The sequence below is a fragment of the Crocodylus porosus genome, unplaced genomic scaffold (genome assembly GCF_001723895.1).
Source record: "Crocodylus porosus isolate Cpor-Errol unplaced genomic scaffold, CroPor_comp1, whole genome shotgun sequence".
Lineage (NCBI taxonomy): Eukaryota > Metazoa > Chordata > Crocodylia > Crocodylidae > Crocodylus > Crocodylus porosus.
The window spans coordinates 56,126,503-56,150,094 of record NW_017728950.1 but is presented as its reverse complement, the minus strand read 5'-3'; the positions used below and the strand labels follow the sequence as shown (position 1 = coordinate 56,150,094).

Below are 23,592 nucleotides of genomic sequence, written 5' to 3'. Positions count from 1 at the left end.
ATTCATGACAAACAGCTTAGAGGGAACGCTGGTGGGTTGTCCCATTTAATGGCTTGATTTCAAATTGCCATTTCTTTTTACATGCAATTAAATTGTCAACATAATAAAGAATCATCCAGCCAAGTACCAAGGTGAGGAGCCTCGTACTTCTGCTTTATTAGATTAATTTGACTAAAGAAACTAAAGCCATCACTCCAAAAATGTAATCTGCTAGGCTTCCACCAACTTGTCCTCAAGGGAAACAGTGAAAGGAAACTGTTTCACAAAATAGCTGTTAACTTCTTGTCCCATCCACCAGTGCTCCAATAATCATTAGGACTAGGCTGGGATTAAAAAATCCCTAAAGTATCATGTTCTTTGAAACTGGTTAAATAATATGTGCGCAAAGCAGAACAAAACACTTTGCACTTTTAAAGTTTGCATGAAGATCACACTAGCTGAAAACATCTAAAAGCTCAAGAAATACAGAATGACTTATGCCAGTTTGTATTAAAAATGCAGGCTGTGTACAAAGATTTTAGCAATATCATTGGGGATCCTAACAACTGCATTAATTATTTAATGAATGACAATCATTTCATTGTTTAAAGCAGGCAGTGAGTAGTAAGAACAATATAATTTAAAGTAATTAAAATAAAATGACAGTCTTTCAATAAACTTCTTCAAACTTAAAAATGAATTCCATTGTTTCAGAAATAACTATGCTTTCAATTTTTAAACATTCTTGTATTAATACTGCAAAACAAAAAAAAAAAGCATGTTCCAGCAGACTACAGAAATATTTCATATTCTCAAGGTTTTACTGCAATCTCTTGGTATTTGATAGTCTTCTTAAAACTCCCACTCCTGGAGTTTGGTGATTACAATAGAATCTCAGTTTTCATTAAAGTTTTTAACCTGTCATTGAAGAGAAAAATATTGAACACATGAGCCCTAAAGTTCCAAATGCTCCATAAAAAAAGAGAGACTCAACATATAGATTATTTTTAAAACAACTTCATGGTTTTTAAGTTAACCATATTATTATTAGTGGCTCATTTCTTTGCAAGTACTTTTTTAATGCTATTGACTGGTAATACTTTCCCAGTTTCATTGAAAGCACTCCAGAATTTGGAACAGAATTTGCCTTTGGACCTCGTGTCTATACCTTTCTTTCAGTTAACATAGTTGACTATAACCATGATATACTAATGTATAACAAACAAACCATTGTCTTATTCTTATAAAACAGACTAGATGAACAGTCTACCTCTCTGACCTCAAAGTAATCTATATTAAGAGCTGAAGTGAAAGCCAGGTTGTCCTTACTAATTCTCAGGCTCAAGCTTTATTGCTGTTCCTCCCTGTAATTTGGATAAAAATCTGTTATAAATACACTAGTCAGTTTCCCAGTCCTACCTTATTTGCAGATTTAAGCTAAGAATCCATTCTCAAAAGAACTTTTACATATTTCTGCCTTCCCCAATCCTCATTCTCTTTTTATACAATAAAAGTCAATTTTCCGTAAATGAGGCAATTAAAGTAATAATACATAACCCAAACACCACCTGTTTCTTTGGCTCACTTGCTAAAGAGCACCCTATTGTACATGCATCACACACACATACTCCTACTTTTTCTAGAACTGCAACACTGGAGATTCTTATGACAAACATAAAAAAAGTTATTTGACAAATGTTCTTCTATCAGTTACCCAGATAAAGTTAGCGTTATCACTATTGGCACACTAAAGACAAGATTTTAAAGAAGAGGTATTTACAGCTTGGCTCTTACATCTAACTAATGTGTTGAAACAAGTGATCTGACTTTCAGAGGGACTCATAATCTAGCATCTCCTACTACATTTGCATGAAAGTTTGGCTACCTTTTAGCTACCTAAACATTTACCTAGTAACTTACCGTTTGCGATCCATTAAGAACTAGCTACTGAATAAGTAAGTATCGCTCAATTTATTTATTAGGCACTCACCCATGTTTCAGAATCTAAATACATGACCCAAGTACTCTCCTCAAATTAATGAGAAGGAAACGTGGTCAGCAGAGAATCAGGCTTCTTATCGAGGTATCTAAATTTAGGTGCCCAGATTTTTTTTAAATGACTCCAGGGCAGTTCTCAAATTCTCACAGATTGCACATCACCAATTTAAAAAGACACAACCTTAAGTACCACCAGCAAATTTTTCAGTTCAACCAGGCCACAATATCCTTGGACACAGGTGTTGCGGTGGACGTAGTCTTTCTGGACTTTAGGAAGGCCTTTGACATGGTCTCTCACCCCATTCTCATTAAGAAATTAGGTGACTGTGGCATTGATGCCTACATAGTCAGATAGGTCACAAATTGGCTGGAGGGCTGCACCCAGAGAGTGGTGGCGGAAGGGTCTTCTTCGACCTGGAGGGGTGCGGGCAGTGGGGTCCCCCAGGGCTCGGTCCTCAGGCCTGCCACGTTCAACATCTTCATCAGCGATTTGGATGAGGGGATGAAAACCATCTTGTTCAAATTCACAGATGACACTAAAATGTGGGGAGAAGTGGGCATGCTGGAGGAGGGGGCAACTAGATCTAGACAGGTTACAGGGGTGGGTGGGTGGATGAGAACACGATGGGATTCAATAATGACAAGTGCAAGGTACTGCACCTGGGAAGAAGGAACCAGCAGCATACCTACAGGCTGGGGAACTCCCTTCTAGTCGGCACAGAGGCAGAAAAGGATCTTGGTGTCATTATTGATTCCAAAATGAACATGGGCTGCCAATGTGGGGACGTGGTCAGGAAGGCTAACCGCACCTTGTCACGTATCCAGAGATGCATCATGAGCAGGTCCAAGGAGGTGATCCTTCCCCTCTATGTGACACTGGTCAGGCCACAGTTGGAGTACTGCGTCCAGTTCTGGGCGCCGCACTTCAGAAGGGATGTGGACAACATGGAGAGGGTCCAGAGGAGGGCCACTTGCATAACTGGGGGACAGCAAGGCCAGCCCTATGAGCAGAGGCTATGGGACCTGAACCTGTTCAGCTTCCACAAAAGAAGGCTGAGGGGGGATCTGGTGGCTATCTACAAACTGGCCAAGGTGGACCAGCAGGCTATGGGAGAGTCCCTGTTCCCCTGAGGACTACCAGAAGTAATGAGGAATAACAGCCATAGGTTGACCAAGAGTAGATTCAGGCTAGGTATCAGAAGGCACTACTTCACTGTCAGGATGGCTAGGATGTAGAACCAACTTTCAAGGGAAGTGGTGCTCCCTTCTACCCTCGGTGTCTTCAAAAGGAGGCTAGATAATCACCTAGCCAGGGTTGTTTGACCCCAGCATTCTTTGACCCCATGGCAGGGGGTTGGACTTGATGATCTGCTCAGGTACCTTCCAACCCTACCTACTATGAAACTATGAAACCTTAAGTACCACCAGCAAATTTTTGTCATATAAAGCAATTATAATAAATCTGCTAACACATACCACTTGCAGGTTGTCTGCATACCACAGATTGGGAACCACCGCTCTAGGGTTTTGTTTGTTTTGTTCCTTATCTGTGGTTGTGGTATTCACACCTATTGAGTTCTCTGTCAGGTCTCACCTGGGCTAGGGACAGACATTCAAAAAGCCTGACCCTGAATTTATTCAATCTTTGCAAGTTAGTCTAACCTACCTAGGCTGAATCAGCTTGTAACTGTATAGAACTTAGGTTGCTGTGCAAAACTTAGGTGGCTGATTCGATTTGGCAGAGATTTGGCCAGATTAGGTGGCCAAATCTCCGAATTGAATAAGGAGAGCCTTTAATCTCTCTGAATCAAACTGGAACCCTCTAGATTGATTCAGAGAGATTCAGAAAGATTCGAACATAGACACAGCTTTAAATGTTTTTTCTACATACCTCAAGGTACCAGGGGACTTGTGAATGCTGAGATGCTGGGGTGGATGGAGCATCCCAGAGGAGCATAGGGAAGTCCCCAGCGTGGTCAACAGCAGACCTGAAAGTGGACCAGAAGCACTTCTGGTTCACTTCTGGGTTCAGCAGGGGACCCAGCCTTCCCCCAGTTTGGCAACAGGTGCCTCCTGGGTCTGGCGGAGCCAGGGGGGGCACAGAGTGGGACCCCCCCCCCCCACAAGTTCTCATTGGCAGACCCAGAAGTGAACCGGAAGTACTTCTGGTCCACTTCAGGGTTCACCGCCAAGCATGCGGAGGGCCCACCCACACTCTTGTGGGATGCTCCATCCGCCCCACCATCACAGCATTCACAAAACATGCCTGGCACCTCAAGATATGTAGAGAAAACATTTAAAGCTGTGTGTATGTCCAAATCAGCACCAAATCTTCAGATTTAGATTTGGCCGAATGGAATCAGGAGATTGATCTGAATCAACGAACTGAATCACTGTCCCCGATTCGGGCTGAATCCAAATTGAATACAACTTGTTTTGCACACTCCTAACAGACATCCCCTCTGGACTGAAAAAATGCAGGCATATGCCTGCAGTAGCTCAGGCTAGAAGCCGGGGGGTGGGGAGGGGAGAGCACTAGAGCAGCCATCCCTTCCTTTTCACAATGCTGAGTTGAAGGGGGCATGGCCAGGCCCCAGCAGGATGCTCTGATTAGGGAGGGGTCACCCCCCCATCCTCACCAGTCAGCAAGTGAGCCAGCAGGGATTTACACAGCATTTACTTAAGCAGCAGAGAGTTACACAGGGAGCATTTATTAGCCCATCAGCAAAACCAAAGGATCTTTCACTAGTTCAAGCTCTTCTTAAACATCTTTTTCCAAGGAGGGACATTACCAGCTACCTGTTGATGAGCTCCAAATAGCCCTAAGCCAAAACTGCCCTGTGTGGCTTTGTCCCATCTCCCACAGCATGGACCAGACTGTAGCCAGCATGTGGTATGCTAGCTAATGTTGAAAGGTATCTGTGTAAGGCAGAGGGGTGGGGGGAAATGCTGCTTGAGCAGGGAGTGGTGAGGGGAAGGGCGGGGGAAAAGGAGGAAACCAGGCAGATGCCCTGTACCTGCAGTCTCTGCTGGAGCTGCAGTCAGGGAGCAGAGGGGAGGGGCCAGCCCTGCTGGGCTGGAGCAGAGAGCAGAAGCCTGCCCAGCATCACAGTATCTGGGATGCTGAAAGATCCTCGGTTAACTTAAACCAGGAAGGGGTCTGGGACAGACATAAACTGGTTTGAACAAATCAGTTAAGGCTGATGCTACATTCAACCAGGTTTATCTCAAGCCAGTTTCAGCCATTTTGAAACTGGTTTATGTGCACTGAACATCTGTTCTGTTACACATTTAAACCAGTTTCTGATCACTTAAACCAGTTCATATGTAATATCTGTCCCTAGCCCTAACGTCTGACAAAGTCAATAGGAATCTTTGCCCTGATTTGAATTTGTTTTTAATCAGGTCTTCTCCCTGCAATACCCTTGTGTGATTTGAAACAAATATGCTAAAACAAACAAAAAAAAGGTTTTTTTCTAAATTTCCAAATGGTTTCTCCATAGTTGCCCTCATCCTATTGCAATAAATCAAGTTACAAGTGACAGCCCCTCTTTGAAAAAAAAAATCCTGGCAACTTTTCAGCTTCTTGATTTCCTTTCCCTGAAAGTCATTTTGTTGCAGGTATAATGAAGAGGATTCCCCGGATAGTCTTCCTCCTTATTGCTGTAGTCATAACCAAATAAATCTGTGCATGAATGCCAAGACAGAGGTTGCATAGACATATTTGTTTATCTATTGAGTAGAGAAGATAATGCCATTTAAGACGAGATGATATATTTTATTAAAATAAATTTTACAGTAAGCCTGATGAAAACATGACAGTGTGACAGTGATGAACACTGGAATCTACAGAAGCCAAATTTGTTTTCTGAGCATGGTCCTTGGCTGGACACACTACAGATTTCAGCTTGTGAAAAAGAAAGCATCCCTTATCCCTGCCAGTCAATTCAAAGAATACTACCACAAACTTCACAGAATGTTTCACCTAGTCTCCCTACAGCAGAGAATGGTCTTTTATGGAAAATGTGAGCAAAAATGGGAAACAAAACATGGCTTTAACAGACCAAGAAAAATTCAAAGGACCTCTCCTTGTCACAAAAAGGCCTTTTCCATTACTGTGACTAGAGAGGGAAGGATGAAGGATACTTCATCTTAATACGTGGAAGGTTAAACTAATTGTTGGTAAAGAGATTTGTGAGGCCTAAACACTTGGCATTCTACCTTTTACTATCTCTCTTTAATTACTGTTTAAAATAATTTATTTAAGTACAATTGGTAATGCTTCTTTAAACGTGGTCCAAGACAAGAATAGCAGGAGTATTGTGAGTCAGGATTCAGGTGCATTGGCAGAGCTTACACAGCACCTGGCTCTAATCAGTGCCATTAGTTTGAATTTGTCTAAAAAGCTTATTGAAATGCTTCCACTTGAAAATCTACCATCATTATTCTGTTTTGTTGTTGCTGCATGCATTCACTAATGCTGTGCTTCACAAGACGCTTTTGAAATAGAAATGTAGCAAAATGCTACTATTACAAGCAACATTTTATTTCCTAGCAGGCCCTTTGTAGTAGTTTTATAGTAAATCATTCTAATGGAATAATTTAAGTCAGTGAAATTTTGCACAAGATGATTTATCTGTTTGTAAGTGAAGATGAGGGAATTCCATTTGCTATTGAACTAGTGAGTGGTGACTTTATTAATGCGTCTTTGCAACAAAGATTAATGGAACAGCAGTAAGTCAGCTGCAGCGCTTGATGTCAGTTTACAGCAGGCATAGCAATACCTGAAATAATATATATCATAATAAGATCTAATGCCATGCATAAACTCTGCATTATTCATAAAAACCGTTTTTTGGTAGGCTGCTTTAATCCTACTCGTTTGATTCTCTTAACACAGAAGCACAGGTACATCTTTTTCTTTTTGGTGCATCCATTAATATCTATCACTCACGCTCAGAAATGCCATATCTCCATCCCCAAAAATCCTAATATTTTACTATTAAAAATCAGTTTGCTTAATGAAATTTACTGAGAGTCGAGTTATTTTAGTACCTGTGTATTTGTTTAGTATGTATTTTATGTACTTGTTTAACTGCTGTACAATGAAGCCCGACAGAACAGGACAATTGCAAAAATGTAGCATATTTTATAAACCCATACCTGTTAAATAAATAAAGTGAATATGTGAGTTAATATTTAATTTCTGAAAAAATATTTTTTCAGATGCATGTGAAAAAGTGTTTCCACTTCCTCCATGATGTAATCCACAGAGTTTGGGGGGGAGGGGGGAGTTCTTTTTACTTTCAAGATGACTGCATATAGCTTTAAAAATGAATTTAATTTTGCTGTCACTTCAGTACTTTAATGTCAAACACGTCCTACATTTCAACAAACATTCCTGTCAGCCTAATGGTGTATTTGATGAGACATTAGTGTTCTCAGAAACCACTAGCCTGAAAAGCTGTGGGTTGATCTACTGTATGAACACCTTCTTCTAGAAACTGACTTGGCTTTATTATTCTTTGCTATACATCTTATATGTCCATTTCTTGCAGTAATAATTAAACTGGATTATATCAGGTTACTAAGGCCACTAAGCTCCATTTAATCCTAAATCAAATAACTACAAACATAAAAAGTCAGATGATGAACTAGTTGAAAACTTATCCTTAGAAGGATAATTATTAAGGTATTTTTTTTAAACAAACCGTTCTATGAACAGTTTTACGAAAGAGTTCTTAAGGAAATTATCGCTGGAAGAACACTTCAAACTGTACACTGTTCATGTTTGGCAACCATGAAAAAATATTTTTATATTAAAATAGCATGGGGATAATTTACTGTATATATATGCACATATACATAAATAGATGGATCAATTGCTTATATTTAAGTTGCAGAGCGAATTGAAGTCATAGGTAACTAGTAAAGTTTTGCAGAAATAAAGAGGAAAGTTATAGGTGTATTATCCACCATAAATTTTGACTAGCTCATTCATATAGTAAGATAGTATACACATATTGTAACAACATTTGGCTTCAATGAAGACAACAGTTTTATGACAGTGGATTATGGAAGCTTGTATAATCTTAAACTGTGATACTGTACTAATGGGACTCTGAATCAACACAAGGGTCTACGTGTTTGCATGAGGATTAGTCACAGGAATAAGGGGTTGCATTTTAGGGACTTCTGTCATAACATGGGAGCTTTCTGCATCTTAAGCCATCTTTAATTATTACACTCCTAAATTAAAAATAAATGAATGCTTTATTCACTTAACAGATGAAGTAACTATACAACTGAAACCTTCAACTGTAATTTTGCTTAAACAGAGTGCCTCATATTCAAGTAGTCACTAAACAAATGCTACCTTTATTTATTTACACACACACAATTTTTGTGCAAAATAATTGTTGTGTAAAATGTCAAAACAACAGCAAAAACGACTGAAAACCTCTACTTATCTACAGAACAGGTACAGAATAGAAATCAGTTGTCCACCCATTTATTTCTCTGACTCTGCTGAGAGCATCAAGAGAGCCAATCAGTGAAAGTCAAAACAGAGGGATTTTTTACTGATACGGTCCTCCAAAGGTTGGATCAAAATTCCTTTCCCCTTCTCCCACTATTGCACACAGTATTTCATGGTTGTTTGGAGACCTAATGGTTCAGTCTTAAAGTAAAACAGATTCTAACTGGTGACTTAGACCCAGCCGTACTTTCAGGAAGGAGGTTTTATTGGTGATTTCCTCCCCTAACTCTACCCCTGTTTTTTCCTCCACACAGTTACTCAATCCAGTTTATATGATGAAATGCTTTTCACAATTCACAGCACCACCTTGGGATCACTGTCTAGAACAGGGGTGGTCAACCCTGCCCACGAGTCATATCTGGTACATGTTGAGAAATTTGGTGTCGGAAGAGTAGTGGCAAATAATACTGCTACCTCCCCCCCACTGCCAAATTCCCACACCCCCGGCAGCCAGGTCAGTGCTAGGCCAAAACCCTGACCATGCAGCCAGACTGGGGCCAGGCCACACCCTGTCACCTCACGTGGCTGGACCAGGGCTTGGCTGCCTCCTGCCCCACCTTCATGCAGCTGAATCAAGCCATGCTGCACCCACACCATGTGCCAGATTGGGCTCACTGACAGAATCTGGCCCATGGAATGACCGGTACTGCCCATCTTGCCCATGGGCAATAAGTTTGAGCACCACTGGACTAGAACAAATGAGGAGACCCTCAAACATCAATAAATTAAAATACACTGGAAAAAAAAAGAAATTTAACATTGATCATTTCCCGCCCCTGCTCAGAATAGCTTAATTTATCTTCTGTTAAGAGCAGGAATAGATACTTATTTTCTACAATGCCTACACAACTATAAACAATTATCAGATACTCCTATGGGACCACCCAGCCCGGGATCAGCTTTTCATGCTGAAATTAGTCATTGAGCTCTTGTCTGAAAAATTTAACAGGTGTACATTCTTGGCTAAAATGTTTTAGTAAGAAGTCCTTCATGCTAAAAAGGACTCATTTCTTTGCATGGTATCATTTCTCCTACTCTTAGAACACTCAGTTCACAACTGCCAGACAGCTATTTACAAACAGTCACATACTACAAAAGTTTATTTTTATAAAATAGAAATGAATGTGGAACGTTAACTGTCTGACAAGCTTCAAGCCAATATTTATGTTTTATTTCTGTCTCTTTTGTACTTATTTATTCTGTAAACATTAGACAGCAATATTTTATTGCCAGTGATAACATTCCAAAGTTGAAAATATACTTCATGAACAGACATAAGAGAATAAAACTCAACTGGTTAATTTTACAATGACAAAAGAAAGCAACTGAAATGTGGTTGGAAAAATAAGATGGGGGTGAGGGAGACAAAGAGACAGAGTGCAAACATTTTTAAAAAAAATCTTTATAAAGATGTATAAAGATATCTTTATAAAGATATAGACATGCAATATTTGGAACAAATACTAAAAAAAGCATTACTTGCAACAACAAAAAAAGAAGAGATAATTGGTAGAAAGCTATTAATTACACCATTTGTGAATGTTACTCATTCTATTTATTGACCCATTCTATTTATACTATAAACGATTACACATATGAATTTAGACCTTAATGTTTTTATCCATAAAATATTAATACATAATTAGGACATCAGTAAGGTTACATGGATGCATCTGAAAGTAATACTTGACCCTGAATACATCATCTAGCTTGCAGTCTTACACAGTATTCTGATATACTACTGATCCAAGTATTAACAATTTCACAAGAAACAGAACTCCTAAACTATTAGCAGTAGTTATACCTTAAGTCCCTTTGTCACAAGAAGACTGAGAATACACGGAGATTTAAAACTTAGCCATAAGAAAAGGACTGTGTCCTTTTCAACTTTATGCTTTTGTTTCTTGCCATGACTATGCATTTCATTTTCTTTCTCTTGTATAAAGGGCAATAATTCATTAAGCATTTCAAGTTATATTACGTGGATGAACAATGTTCTATTTGCCCTACACGTATCTGCATGAACAATAATTTTCTTCAAAATAGTTTATAATGTTTTATCTGTTTATTTCTAGCATTCTGCTACTTTAAATGCCATTTCAAGTATCCTGCACTCACTACTATAATTGCTGGTAAGTCATCTGTACATTGGCCACCTTTCCTTTTGTTTCACTCTTTCATAAAATCCTTTTGTGTAACTGTCAAGCAGCTGTGCTTTGTTCTTTAATGTTCCTAGCATGGCACCCCAGCAGAGACCACTTTATAACATAATCTGCAAAGTACCATTTTCACAGCAGGGACAACAGTGTTCATCTTCAAAAAAGAGGCATTAATAAAATGGGACTATAATGAACATTCCAATTCTGGTCACAAGGTATTACACAGTTTGTTGTATACTCACTAAAAACTGACAATTTGTTTCCTATGACTCTTTGAACTTTTCTTAACAGGTTATGTGTTTGGAATAGACAACTGCCCTCCAGATACGTGCAGGCATCACAAACCCATGTGCTCTTACCCCATACACACAACTTTTAACTATGCCTCTCACCGGTTCGTGATACAACTGACTAAAAACACTATCCACACAGAAAATGGTCAGTAATTTGGTAAAGGCCAATCAATATGCTATTTCCCAGTTGGCTTTCTATACTGGCGTATAGTAAGCTTCTTTTAAGCAGTTAGACATTTAACTTGCTAGTGGCTAACCAGTATAAGAAGTAAATCTAGTCCTCTATGCTCAATTAGCTCTATGCAGGTAAACATCCCATTGCATATGTTCAACACAATAAGAGTACCACTCTATTTGTCTGACTTCCAGGGATTTGAGTACTACAGGGTCTTCCTGGATGTATCGCACAGACGAGGCAGCACATCTTGCCCATCACAAAATCTAATTTTCATTGCCCTTGAACTACTCACTAAATTAAAAAGCACAAGCGCACTCTGAATGCATATTCCACCCCACCTTTTTTTTTTACTAACAGAAAAATGTTCTGCGCTTTTTACATTCTAATAAAAATCATGCTCCTTAATTGTACTTGTCTGAATGTATCAATGGCCAGGGATACATTGTTAAATAAATATTTAAGTTTTTATTATATATGGCAATGATTGCTTGACACCAGATCAATCAGGTTTTAAAACGCACCATAGTAAGTGGTATGTGACAAAGGCACATCAACATACAGATTTTGTTCCTCTTTGTTCTCCCCTCCCTGAACATCACTCTGTGCAAAAATATTGGTAAGAATTTCCTTCTCTCAATTTGATTAGCAATGTGAGTCACAAGGCTCACTGCTGAATGAGGAAAATGAGCAGCATTTACACTCAGCTTCTCATGTTGCTACAATTCCTTACCTTTGCTTCACAGTGAGAGAGAAGAGAACAAACAGCAACAGCTAGAAGCATGTACTTCAGGTCTGTGCTACTTTGCTTTAGCATGCTTCTCCATTTTCCTTACAGTGTCATAAAGCTGCAGACTCAGTTACCATATTAGCACAATTAGGATGATAACTGAAAAGGCATTTGTTAAAAATCTTATAGTCTGAGTATAGACTAAGCTAAGGCATCAGCTAAGACAGCAAAAGGTAGGCTTGGCCCTAAAAAACACTGCTTTTGCAGAAATACCACTAGTGTCTATGCTGTAGAGGAATCTTCTCACCAGTCCACACCTGCATGATTTATACTTCTGCATCATGAAACCTGCCAGGATCAGGCCCTGGGGCCCAGTGGCACCCTCTCCTACTCCTCCCAATTACCTATGTTCCAGGCTAATATCCTGAATGTTGCACTATGTTTGTTCTATGTCCCCAGTACACCACACATCCGCTTACAGGAAATCAAAGTGTTTGTGGGTGCATCTACACAAGACACATTATTCGATATTAAAGCAAATTACTGTGCAGTAAGCATCACTGTCTACATGTGCAGACACTTACCGCACAGTAATTTGCTCTAATCATAAGTAACTTTGCTCTCTGTAAATACAAGTAGCAAATTTACTCATGATTACTTACTGCACAGTAGCACCCATGTATACAGCCAACAGGGAGCAAATGTGCTCTCAGTCAGCTGGGCAGCAAGGGGTGGGAGATTGTCCCTGCCTGGGCTCCGGTGATGGAGCCCACCCTGGCAGCAGGCAGTTCCTAGGGGCAGGGAGCAGTCTCCACGAGGAGACAGCTGTCTCCTGGCCCTGGGCTCCCTGCCAGGCCCTGGGCTGGCACCCAAGGGGAGCCTAGAGTTCCCCTGGCTGCTGGAGGGGAGCAGTGCAGGGCCAGCAGGGGCAGAAGCAGACTGCCACCACAAGCAGCAAATCTGCTCCCACTTCCTTACATGTGTAGACACCTGCTTGTGGTGGGTTTACTCCAGAGAAAATTACTCTAGAGTAAACCCACCCCAAAGCATTTGCAGGTGTAGATGCACATGTGGATACACCCACAGGGTGCAAGCATGTACGCTTGCAGCAGCTCCAATAGAAATGGGGCAAATTTGAACCAGGGCTTGTTGCCTCAGCACACGTGCCCGGACATGCACTTTGGTGTGGTGCAAGTTGTGCCACTTGGGGCAAAATAACCATTTCTGGCTCCCCCTGGATCTGCAGCCAGGGGGAGCTGATGCCTGGCCCCATTGGTACAAAAAGCTGCCATAGCAAGTAGCTCAGGTCTACTCACTCTCAGAAGCTTCTGGGACCTGGCTGTGTGTCCCCCGCCCAGCCATCTGAGCAGGTATCTCCTGGAAGATGTTCCCAGTATGGTGGCCTGCTTTGACCTGTCAAAGCATGTCCTCCTGGCACCAACTGGCCAGAAAATCAGCCACCTCCAGCTGGGTCCAAGGTGCCAGCTCTGAGCAGGCTCCTCTGCTGGCTGTGCAGTCCTCATCTGGGTCCAGCAGGACCCCTGGATATCCAGGAGTCTAATTTTGCCCCCATGCTGCAATTTGCAGCATAGGGAACATAAAAGTTCCTCCATGTGCCTCTTGCATCACCTCAAAGGGTTTTGAGATGTTGTAAGAGGCACATGCATGCTCATCTGGACATGCCCTGTGGGTCTTAACTCTGCTGTAGCTATTTCATGCTAATTAGAAACACTGGAACATCCTTATTCTTTCTGCCATTATAAGTCTCTTCCACCTCATGGATCAGTGTGTTTAAAGGCCTTCTCCCAGCGGTAGCTTAGAACTTTGGATTGTGTCTTAATTCAGTCCTGGGCTCAGAACAGCTCGTACCCTGAAACAAAAGCTGTAAGCATTCTGAATATGAATTATAGTCTCTCTCACTCTCTCTCTTTTACTTGCCATTAGATTTTTTCAATCGGTATTTCTTTTCTCCCTCATGTGTACGCATATGTTTGTTTGTAATGTTTGGTTGTTCGTAAGTGGTGAGTTTACGGCATGAATTATTTTTGAAGTAGCACTGAACTATTTAAGTTAGAAAGAAGCACACAGCAAAGCCTGCATCTTTTTTTACTATAAACAGATCAAATTGCAGATGGGGGTAGGGAACCAACAAATCATAATTTAGAACCAGGTGGTTTTGACACTGCAGCCAGTCTTGCACCATTTATGTTTTCATTAACTTTAAAGGGAAGAGAAACAAACTCAGTTTCTCTCTACCACAATGTAAGGGGGAAAAAAGAGCTGATTTAAAACTACATCTTTAAAAACACATGCAAACACATTTCAGTGAAAAGACCCAAAAGTCCTGTAAATATATTTCACTAGTTAATGTAGTCTATCCGTCAAGAAAACTTTGTGTGCAAAGAACACATTTTCCTTCTGAATTTTCCCACTGGCTTTTGATTCTTTTTTAAGAAACTGATTTTTTAAATATAATACTACTTTGTGTTTTGAAGTTCAGTTTTAATATGAAGATAATAAATGAACTTATAAAAGAAATCTAAATAAAATGTGATGCACCATTTATAACAATGGAAGGGACTACTTTGGAGGGGCTTAAAAAGGGGAATTAAAATGAATGCATCAGCTATTAAAACATAAAGCAAATGATAAGCCTTCCCATTTGAGTTGACTGTAGCTTGGAATCTTTTTTCAATTGTGCCAGAAGCAATAATGCTAGTACTAGAGATAACATTTTTAAAGGTTTGGGTTTTTTTCATCCTTTCAGGCTGGATCATCTTTCAAATGCTCTGTATTACATGATGCTTTCACCATCAACACACACACAATAAACCTTCCTGCAATAAGTTTATGTGGTAACTATCATTTATTAGGGGCAACTGTTGAAAGGTGCTCATTCCAAAACAAAGAGTGAGTACTACACTATGGGAGGGACTGGCATGAAAATCTTGCACTCTGTCTCCATAAGGATTGTAGAATAACTTGGACATGATATAAAAGTAGGTTTTTTCTTCTATGAGCCTCAGCAACTATGCTAGTTTAAGAAAAAAATGTAGAACAAGAGGACAGACTTGTCTGAGGTTGAAGAAAAGCCTGTCTGTGCCCAATACCTTGAAGAAAGTGTAAATGTAGCCCATTCTTATGTTAATACTGGCTCTGTAGTTCTGCCAAGGTCAGTGCTAGCCTGGGTAACTTTTTGTATAGAAGCTGGTCGTGCAAATAAAAGCTGCCCAAAGCAGCACTAACATGCAAATCAGCTGCATTCATGAAATATTTTATGTTTGTCATTCAGGAAGTGATACAGCTTGCTTGCCAGAGGTAAAGCCCTCCCATTTTGACTTCTTCTATTGCTTCCTTTTGTAGTCCAGTTCCTCCCCATCCTTGTTTAGAGACATGATCCATTAGAGGCTCAAAAATCTAACGGAAATTAAAATCCAAATTTCAGACAAGGAAAGTCTTACATTTCAGCCTTAAGAGAACACGATCCACAAAAGAACTTCAAGACATTCTTCCTTGCCTGGCTATAGAAAAAAAATACTTCACTGGAATGAGTTTTGACACAAAGAGAGAGAGAGTCATCTCTTGACAGAGACTTACCACGTAAAACAGTGAGTCTAGTGGACACACTTATTTCTCCAACGCTATTGGAAGCAACGCATTCATAAATAGCTTCATCTCGTGGAGTCCGAAGAGGCTGTATTCTGAGAACTGATCCGGATCCATCATCAAATTCTATTACCTATTGAAGGAAACAACAGCTGTCACAGGTGTTGTTACAAATGCCTACCTCTCAGTTAATCCTGCGTAGGCAGATGGAACTGTCAGGACCCATAATATCAAAGTCGGTTCCATTTTCCAGATATGCACATTGGTGGCAAACTCAAGAGCCAAATGGTTATGTATCTTGGTCATAAAAGAAGGTATAGGTTAGGTTAAGGGGGCATGTAATATAACATGCACTGGCATCCACTGTATGCACATTAGTATAATTTAGAGGTTAAGCTAGCAACAGGATTCAGAAAAACAACCTAACAGGAAGGTGCAAGAAAGCACTGGCATATTTTATACCCTTCCCACTTTACCTTATGTCCTGCATTCACATTTTACCGTTGGTTCCTTCTCCTGTTGCATTCCCACTTCTGACCTCTAGCACAGAAGTTACATTTTTACTGCACTAATTTACATTGTGGCCACGTGCAACACCTTCATGGGAGATGCATCCGCCTACGCCAGTTGTGGATTTGGCCCATGATGTGTAAGAATTATGAGGTGATAATATAATTAAATAGACACTGTCCAGCTTATAGAATAATTGAAATTACTACAGTGCTTAGTGTTTTAATCGTATTATTTGCATATGAAACTTCCTTTTTCCCACTACAAAACATCTTTAGTCTGAAAGAGAAAGCTGATGTTTCCTCCCTCCTTTTTCTCAGATAGTTGACAGAAGCGACTAGCTAGGATACTGGTGGACTCTGTACCAAACTGTCTACCACAGACAACAGATGCACCCTCTGTAGCTAATGACACAAAAAGGGTAATTCACTTTAATTGATCATCCAGCCATTTGAGGCTGTCATTGGTTCTTAGGCAGGGGTAAAATTTGCACCTAACAATGTCATTTGGGGGCAGAAATTATATATGTTTTGCTTCAATTATAGGCTGCTGCTATTGCAGGTAAGCATGAATGACTATTAGGAACACCACTGCATTGTTCAAGACCAGCGACAAAGAACCATTTAATACCAGGCCAGCCTTTCACTGACTGACATTGTAACATTTAAGCCACAGACAACTCATACACACAGTTTTTGAGAAATATTATAAGCATGAACCCATAGGCCCTTGGTTTGTCTAACAAAATTGATTTTTACACATAAAGATTTGAATATTTATGTTCAAACATCAGACTTAAAAACAGATATGCAAAGCTGTATTTGCACATACATGTTGTGTTCTGGAAATCTGGTGGTTTGGTTTCAAACCACACGTAGAAAAAGCCAGGATGCATCTTTTCACGTAAAATAAAAGGATAAGAAATCAATAGCAAGGTACCGATGAAAAGGAAAGGATTGTCTTTTCTGGTAAAAGATAATAAACAGCTTGGTTTGTATGGGTAGGACACATTGTACTTTGCTCACTTCTCTCATGATAGATCTTATGTAGAGCACTGAATGAGATGCTTTTGAACCAGATGAGGTCCCACAGACTTTTACAATGATGAACAGCCTTGAGAATTCTGGCCTAAGACTACACAAAGCTTACCTCCCCATCCACACCCCTGCTTTCTGAGACTAAGAGCCTTAGCAACAAGAAAATAACATTTTCTTTCTAAGGGAGAGTGCAGTTACAGCATTGATATACTAGATTTATTTTTCCCCTCTTTTTTAAGGAAAATCTTTTTGTTGATAGGAACCAAAACAGATGTATGGTTGGTGCAACTGATAAATGGACCTCTGTGAAGGGAAAGAGGCTGTTTAGAGAAGCAGACTGGTCAAATTTTGAGTAAAAGAGCAGGCAAATCTTTGTAGAAAGGGCCTAAATGGCCTCCTTTTAAACTGGTGCTCTACTGAGGTACATCTTACTTTCTATTTTATATATATAGCACTGTGGGCATTATTTATGGGCTACAAATGTTACCTTGTGAACAATATGAATAAATGTAGTCTAAGGGGAAAATGAGTATATCTGACAATCAGACTGCAAACAAGGGGTCATCCAAACTGTAAAGAGGAACTCTAAGGGCAGTTGCTTACATATTTTATGTCATTTCAACTTATTTTTCAAATCATTTTGGTTACTTGCATGCCTGCTTTACCATGACTGTATAATGTGCAAGTGTTAGACAAACAATAATAGTTGTCTTATATTCCTGCAGTCTCCTCTGTGGAAGAAAGTTACTATGTGCCTTCTCTCAGTTCTTTTTCTACTACTGCTCTAATTTCCATTTGGAGATTCCATAGCACAAATTAATCTCTTATTTTTGAGCAAAGTGAAGAAAGTTGCTTAAAATGTCCATGTGCTTTGTGCTTTAAATAAGGGAATGCTTTTCACTGCTTTCTAACGAACATCTACAGTACCTGTTAAATGTTTCATAATTCTTTTAAACATGTCCTATCTTTTTTGACTATACCTTCTTGTTCTACAAGCCACTAAAAGACGTTTTAATAACCTTTGTGTATCAAATATTTACAATTCCTTTCAAATATTTTTTTATGGAGATAAAACATGTTTATCTTTTTACACATTCTTTCATAAAACGAATGCAGAGGTAAATGCAAAACAGTATATGAAACAAATTAAACATATTCTAAAATTAGTAACAACATTTATATTAAATTAAACCAACAAAAATATTTATGCTTTGCTTTGACTTTTTACTTCAATGTAGAGTTGTGAAATTATGGGATAGATTACTAAATGCCAATTTCCCCCATCCTGTTTACCTTCATCTACATAAATGAGAATTGTGTATATGAACTTAAAAGTGAAAGCAGCTCTACTTATTGAGGGAAGAGAAAGCATGAGTATACAAATGTTTAGGCATTTTTTTCTTATTTTCCCTACTGAATTACATATCCTTGCAAAAATGGATAACTAGTGGGCAGACTGATAAAGCCTGTGTAATTCTAAAACATAAGCTTATTTCATTGCTTTCAAACATTCTTTTAAGAAAAGCAAACAATTAATCATAGCGAGAAAACTGTAGTCCTCACTAACACAGAAAGATTAATTTAAAAACTGAAATGTAAGTTACCCACTCAGAACATCATAAGAGCCTAACATCCTGTATGCCCATTTTGAAAACTGCATCTTAATACAATTTGGTTTGTTGCTGTATTGCCAGTGGCATAGAATCAATTCTCCTACTACCTTTTCGGTAAGCAAGTCCAGATCCTTCATTCATGTCATCTGTGTCACAGCTATATGATGTGAACTAGTAATAACAATTTGCCTTGAAATTATTTGCTTTATGCAAAATATTTATTTTAGCAATAAACCATTAAAAAAGATGCAGCTGAAATTATACACAATTGGTCGCAGGTTTTGATTTCATCTCCTCTTTACAAGCATCTGAACATTTCTGCAATCCACAGTCAATCCATTTTTGATCTGATAACTCTTTCCTCTCTTTAAAGGAGGAATACCAACTCTAGTTTTTATCTTCAAAACCTCCTTATATTTCTTTAATAGACTCTTTTCATTTAATTTTTCATCATGGGCAGTAAGGCCAGGTACAGACATTACATTTATACCAATATAAGTGATCAGAAGTATACACCCATAACCCAACAGAAGTTCAGCACACATAGACTGGTTTAAAAATGTTGGTCCCTAGTCTAAGATAGACCTGGATGGATGTGATATCAGACTTAAGCAATTTAGGTGAGACCAGTCTATTGAACTTCTGTACCAGCTCCATTATTGACTTGCATTAGGTTAGGTTACTGTCCTCCAGCATCCCAGAAGCCTTTGAGGCCCCCTGTTAATCCCCACCTTGCCGGGAAACATGCTGAAATTCAGCTCACACTCGGCTGTCTGGCCAAGCACCTAGGCAGCCCCACCCCCAGGCCATCACAGAGATGAGCCAGAAAAGCCTCTGTCCCCAGACCCACTTCCTGCCTCCCGCCAGCTATCAGGTGCAGTCAATCAGGGGGAGGGGAGTGCTGGCCACTATGCCCCCCTCCTCCTGTTGTTCTGTTGTGCAGGGACAGACCAAGGACACAGATGCCAGCACACCCCCTCCTCACCCCCACCTGCTGCAGCTGGCAGAACAGTGGTTGGGGGGAGCTCCCCCATGCCTGGCAGCCAATCAGCAGTGGCCTGCCCATTTGGCTGCCCTCAGGAGTCTCCGGCAGTCTGGGAGTTAGCGAGGCATGCTGGGAGGCATGTAAAACCACCCCCAACCCGCTGGACTCAGCCAGTGCAGGCAGCCTGTGTGCCCCACCACCACCACCAAATGGCAAAGTGTGTTCTGTTTGCTCCCAAACTAACCTAGGCTGCTTAGTGTAAAGCATGCAACTTAGATTGCTTCTGCTTGAGCTTTTTGAATGTCTGCACCTGGCCTAAGACAAAGCAACCACATCTAAAAAAAACCCTAACCCTAAACTTTAAAAAAGTGAATGGAAATGCTTAAAAAGAGAGCAACAACAGTGCTCCCTTCAAAGAGCCTGTGATCAACCAGGCTGTAAAGCAGGTGATTTACAAGATTATTTGCACTTATTTATCCCCTGTGGCCATGACTGTTTGGTTAGTCGCTGATAGTAAAGCACTCATCAGGATTAAAAGTGGTGTTAGAATGAATGTTTTTCAGAGGAACAGAACAATGGACCTAATACCTCAAATCTCTGGTTGCTGACTTTCTTTCCCTTTTTGTTCCAGACAATTTTAGGTCTTGGGTCTCCTGTAGCTTGGCAGATGAATGACGCGACTCCTCCGGAGACCCCTGTCTGATCAACGGGAGTTCTTGTAAACTTTGGCGGTGCTACAACAAGAAAATAAGTAACAAAATAAATCTAAGCAAGAGACATAAAAAACCCATGTCAAGCTGTCAAAATGAAGCAAAGAAAGAAATGTTTTGTTTCCCTGGGAATGGTATGCACCTATAAGAGAAAGCTTTAAAAAAAAAAAAAAAAAAGACTAAAAGGTCAGGATAGTACTTAGAGATTTTACAAGTGAAATTGATATTAAAACAGAAATCTAATAACATCAGAATAGCAAGATCACACATTAATTTTTATCACCATTATAAATAAAAAATCCAATTTGTCTTTGAAAATTGAGCTCATCAATCAAAAAGAATAAGATCATGGTTCATGGTTTGATGTTACTATCAGGGAATGTCATGAAAGCAGGGTTTCCACCTCTTAGCCAGTAAAATCAGTGACATTTAGCAGAGTATTTGGAAAGGTTGAGAAGATGGTTGTTCTTCTGGATTAGGAATCCAGACTAGAGATACCAACATGTGTCCACATATATAATTCCTGGTCACTCAAAATTATCCCACAATTGGTAACAGGAACAAGGAAGATAGGAAGGAAGAGAAAGTGCCAGACAGGAAAGATGAAAAGATACAAGAGAACATAGGGGAAAAAAACAGAAGGGAAAATGGGGAGAAGGGGGTGTGAAATTTGACTGATGCTTCGTTGTCCTTCTATCCAAGGATTCCTTTGTGTAAATGTAATTAAACTTTGACTATAAGACTACTAATTGACCAAAATCTCAGTTATACTGAGGCCCCTGATGTATAACAATAATCTGACCATTAGATAGAGATGCATATGCTGCAAAGTCCATGAGTGCAGTTGCTACATTCTCCGGCACAACTGGATACTCTTTAGAAATCCATTATATTTGGGGGAGATAATGTGAAGACTGTGAAGTCAACACTCAGAAAACCACAGATTACCAGAGCTCTACTATGTTTGTTTTCCTGTATTTGAAGTGGCAGATAAAGTTATCATATGGCAAAAAAAACATGAACAAAAAAAGGGTAAGAGTATAACTTTAGAATGCATAAAATTAGCCAACATCATGAGTCTAATGTTAAGTACAAACATTCAAAAAGCCCGAGGCAGAATTGATGTAATCTACGTGAGGTCCTCCAAGCTGTGTAAACTGGAACTGGAGCGAATGGAGTATATTTTTGCCCTTCAGTGGTGGGTGGGGCACAATGGCCAAGGCCAGAGGGCAGGGGGCACTCCCCCATGACTTCCAGTGTGCCGAAGATTGCCAAAGGCAGCCAAGCGGGGGACATCCCTGATTGGCTGTCAGGCATGTGCTGCCAAACCCCTGCTGTCACCAAAGACCCTCCTCCACACCCAGTTCTAGGTTTCCAAGAGACCTCCAGATGGGGTCACCATAATATGCCTCCTCCCCTCCCTGCTGCTCTCGGTCAGGCTTGCTATGGTGATGTCCTTTGGGGCTCTCCTGGAAGCCTAAGACTGGGTGCACGGAAGGGTCCACAATGACAGCTGAGGGGTGTAGACATGTACCTGACAGCCAATCAGAGACGGCCCGGCTCTGCAGAAGGAAGAATTGGGCTTCAAGAGTCCTGCTTTCCTTCTATGGAGCAGTTGGCCCAGAGCAAGCTTCCTGCGCTGCCCGGTGCATCTTGCTGGTTGCCACTGGTGCCAAGCTCTGGCAAGGTATGCCAAGTAACCCAGGAGGCTTGCACGGGGCACTGGAGACACAAGCACTCTATGGAAGGAACAATCGGGCCCCACTGCCCGGCACAAGCTTCTGAGCTGCCCAGAGCATCTTACCAACTGCTGCTGATGTACAGAGCGCTCATGTCCCTGCTGCCTGGCAAAGCCTGCCCGCCGCACTCCACCTGCCTGTATCTGTCCTGGCTTGGAACTGTGACAGCCCAGAAACAGCCAAGCACCGGGCAAGTGCTAGGTCATCTCCCTATAAGGGGAGGCTAGCAAGGGGGTGGGACCCAAAGGCCCCTGGGATGCTGGCAGACAGCAGCCTGAGTTGGGAGTGGATCTGGTACTGAAGTTTGATAACTGATTTAGGTTAAAACAGTCCAATTTTGATACATCAATCCAGGTGTATCATAGACCAGAATCCACCATTTTTAAACCAGTGTCTATGCTTTAAACTTCTGTTCTGTTACAGATATAGACCAGTTTCTGATGTCCTAAACTGGAAAAAGTGTAATGAATGTACCTGGCCTAAGTCAGCCTTTCTCACCTCTCTCCCTTCTGTCTCTTTTCTCTTATGTTTTCCTTTTCTTTTCATTTTCTGCTCTTTTTATTTCATCTTACTTTTTTGTGATAGTCTCCTCCTTGTTCAATTTCTTGGTTTTCACATGCATCTTCTAACCTCCTGCTCTGCTGAACTGTCCTGTCTGAAGGCAATGCTGAACTTGCCATACTGTCCTAATTGCCGTATTTCATATAAGAGAACTAGGACTGTCTCGGGTATAGCAATACATATCATGTCAGTTTCTTAACCAAGTATTAGTGTATTACAAGTCAACAGTGAAATGTGATTTAGCAAAACACTGATATAAAATTCCTCACACATTTTAATAGAGTTGATAGTCATTGACACAATCTCAGTTATACAAGTTGATTTGCTCACACAGTATTCCACAGTTATCATATGATCCTGTCAGTATTTTGCTGTATTTCTCAACAAACAGAAGGCTAAAGATTTGGTCACAGCAGTGGCCTCTGCATAGATTTAAATCATTTTACAGTTAGTGTTAACTGTAGTGATCAAGAGCAGCAGCACAACTTAGATGAAGTTATCAGCCTGTATAAGCAAGCAGCTTTTTTCAGAATACTCTGGGAACCTTGACCAGCTCGTTGGTCTGTCTACCGAAGGTCTGCATGCCTGAAAAACAAGTACAACAGTAGGTCTAGATTTAATCACATGAAAGCTATTTACTATTGCTTATGTAGGAACCAAACAACCATTGTAAAAAGAATATCTGAACACTGAATTATGAAAATGAAGTGACAGAGAAGAAATTGGACAATCCTGTGCTTGAGACTCAAGCTGGACTTTAGGCGAGATGATAATATTGTCTGATGAAGTGTATCTGGGTTTAACTGACCCCACTAGCTTTTCTACATATATATATTAACTTCTGTACTCTGATATGTAAAAAGACATGATTGTGCCTGATATGCTGATATATTCCATGACACAAGCTGTGATTTTGTGTCATCAGGATAAAGTTGAAATATTCCCAGGCTCTTTTCATC

General features: G+C 40.2%; 1 protein-coding gene across 13 annotated transcripts in view; it reads right to left on the bottom strand.

Moving 5' to 3' along the window:
* Nucleotides 1-23,592, bottom strand: part of PTPRD (protein tyrosine phosphatase, receptor type D) — a 692,784-nt gene that overhangs the window by 312,824 nt on the left and 356,368 nt on the right. For all 13 annotated transcript variants that reach the window (XM_019554833.1, XM_019554842.1, XM_019554841.1 and 10 more), the window contains exons 3-4: nt 20,212-20,357; nt 15,470-15,611 (exon numbers count right to left, since the gene is read on the bottom strand). In XM_019554833.1, the coding sequence (XP_019410378.1) occupies nt 15,470-15,611; nt 20,212-20,357 (288 nt within the window). The remainder of the gene's footprint in view (nt 1-15,469; nt 15,612-20,211; nt 20,358-23,592) is intronic.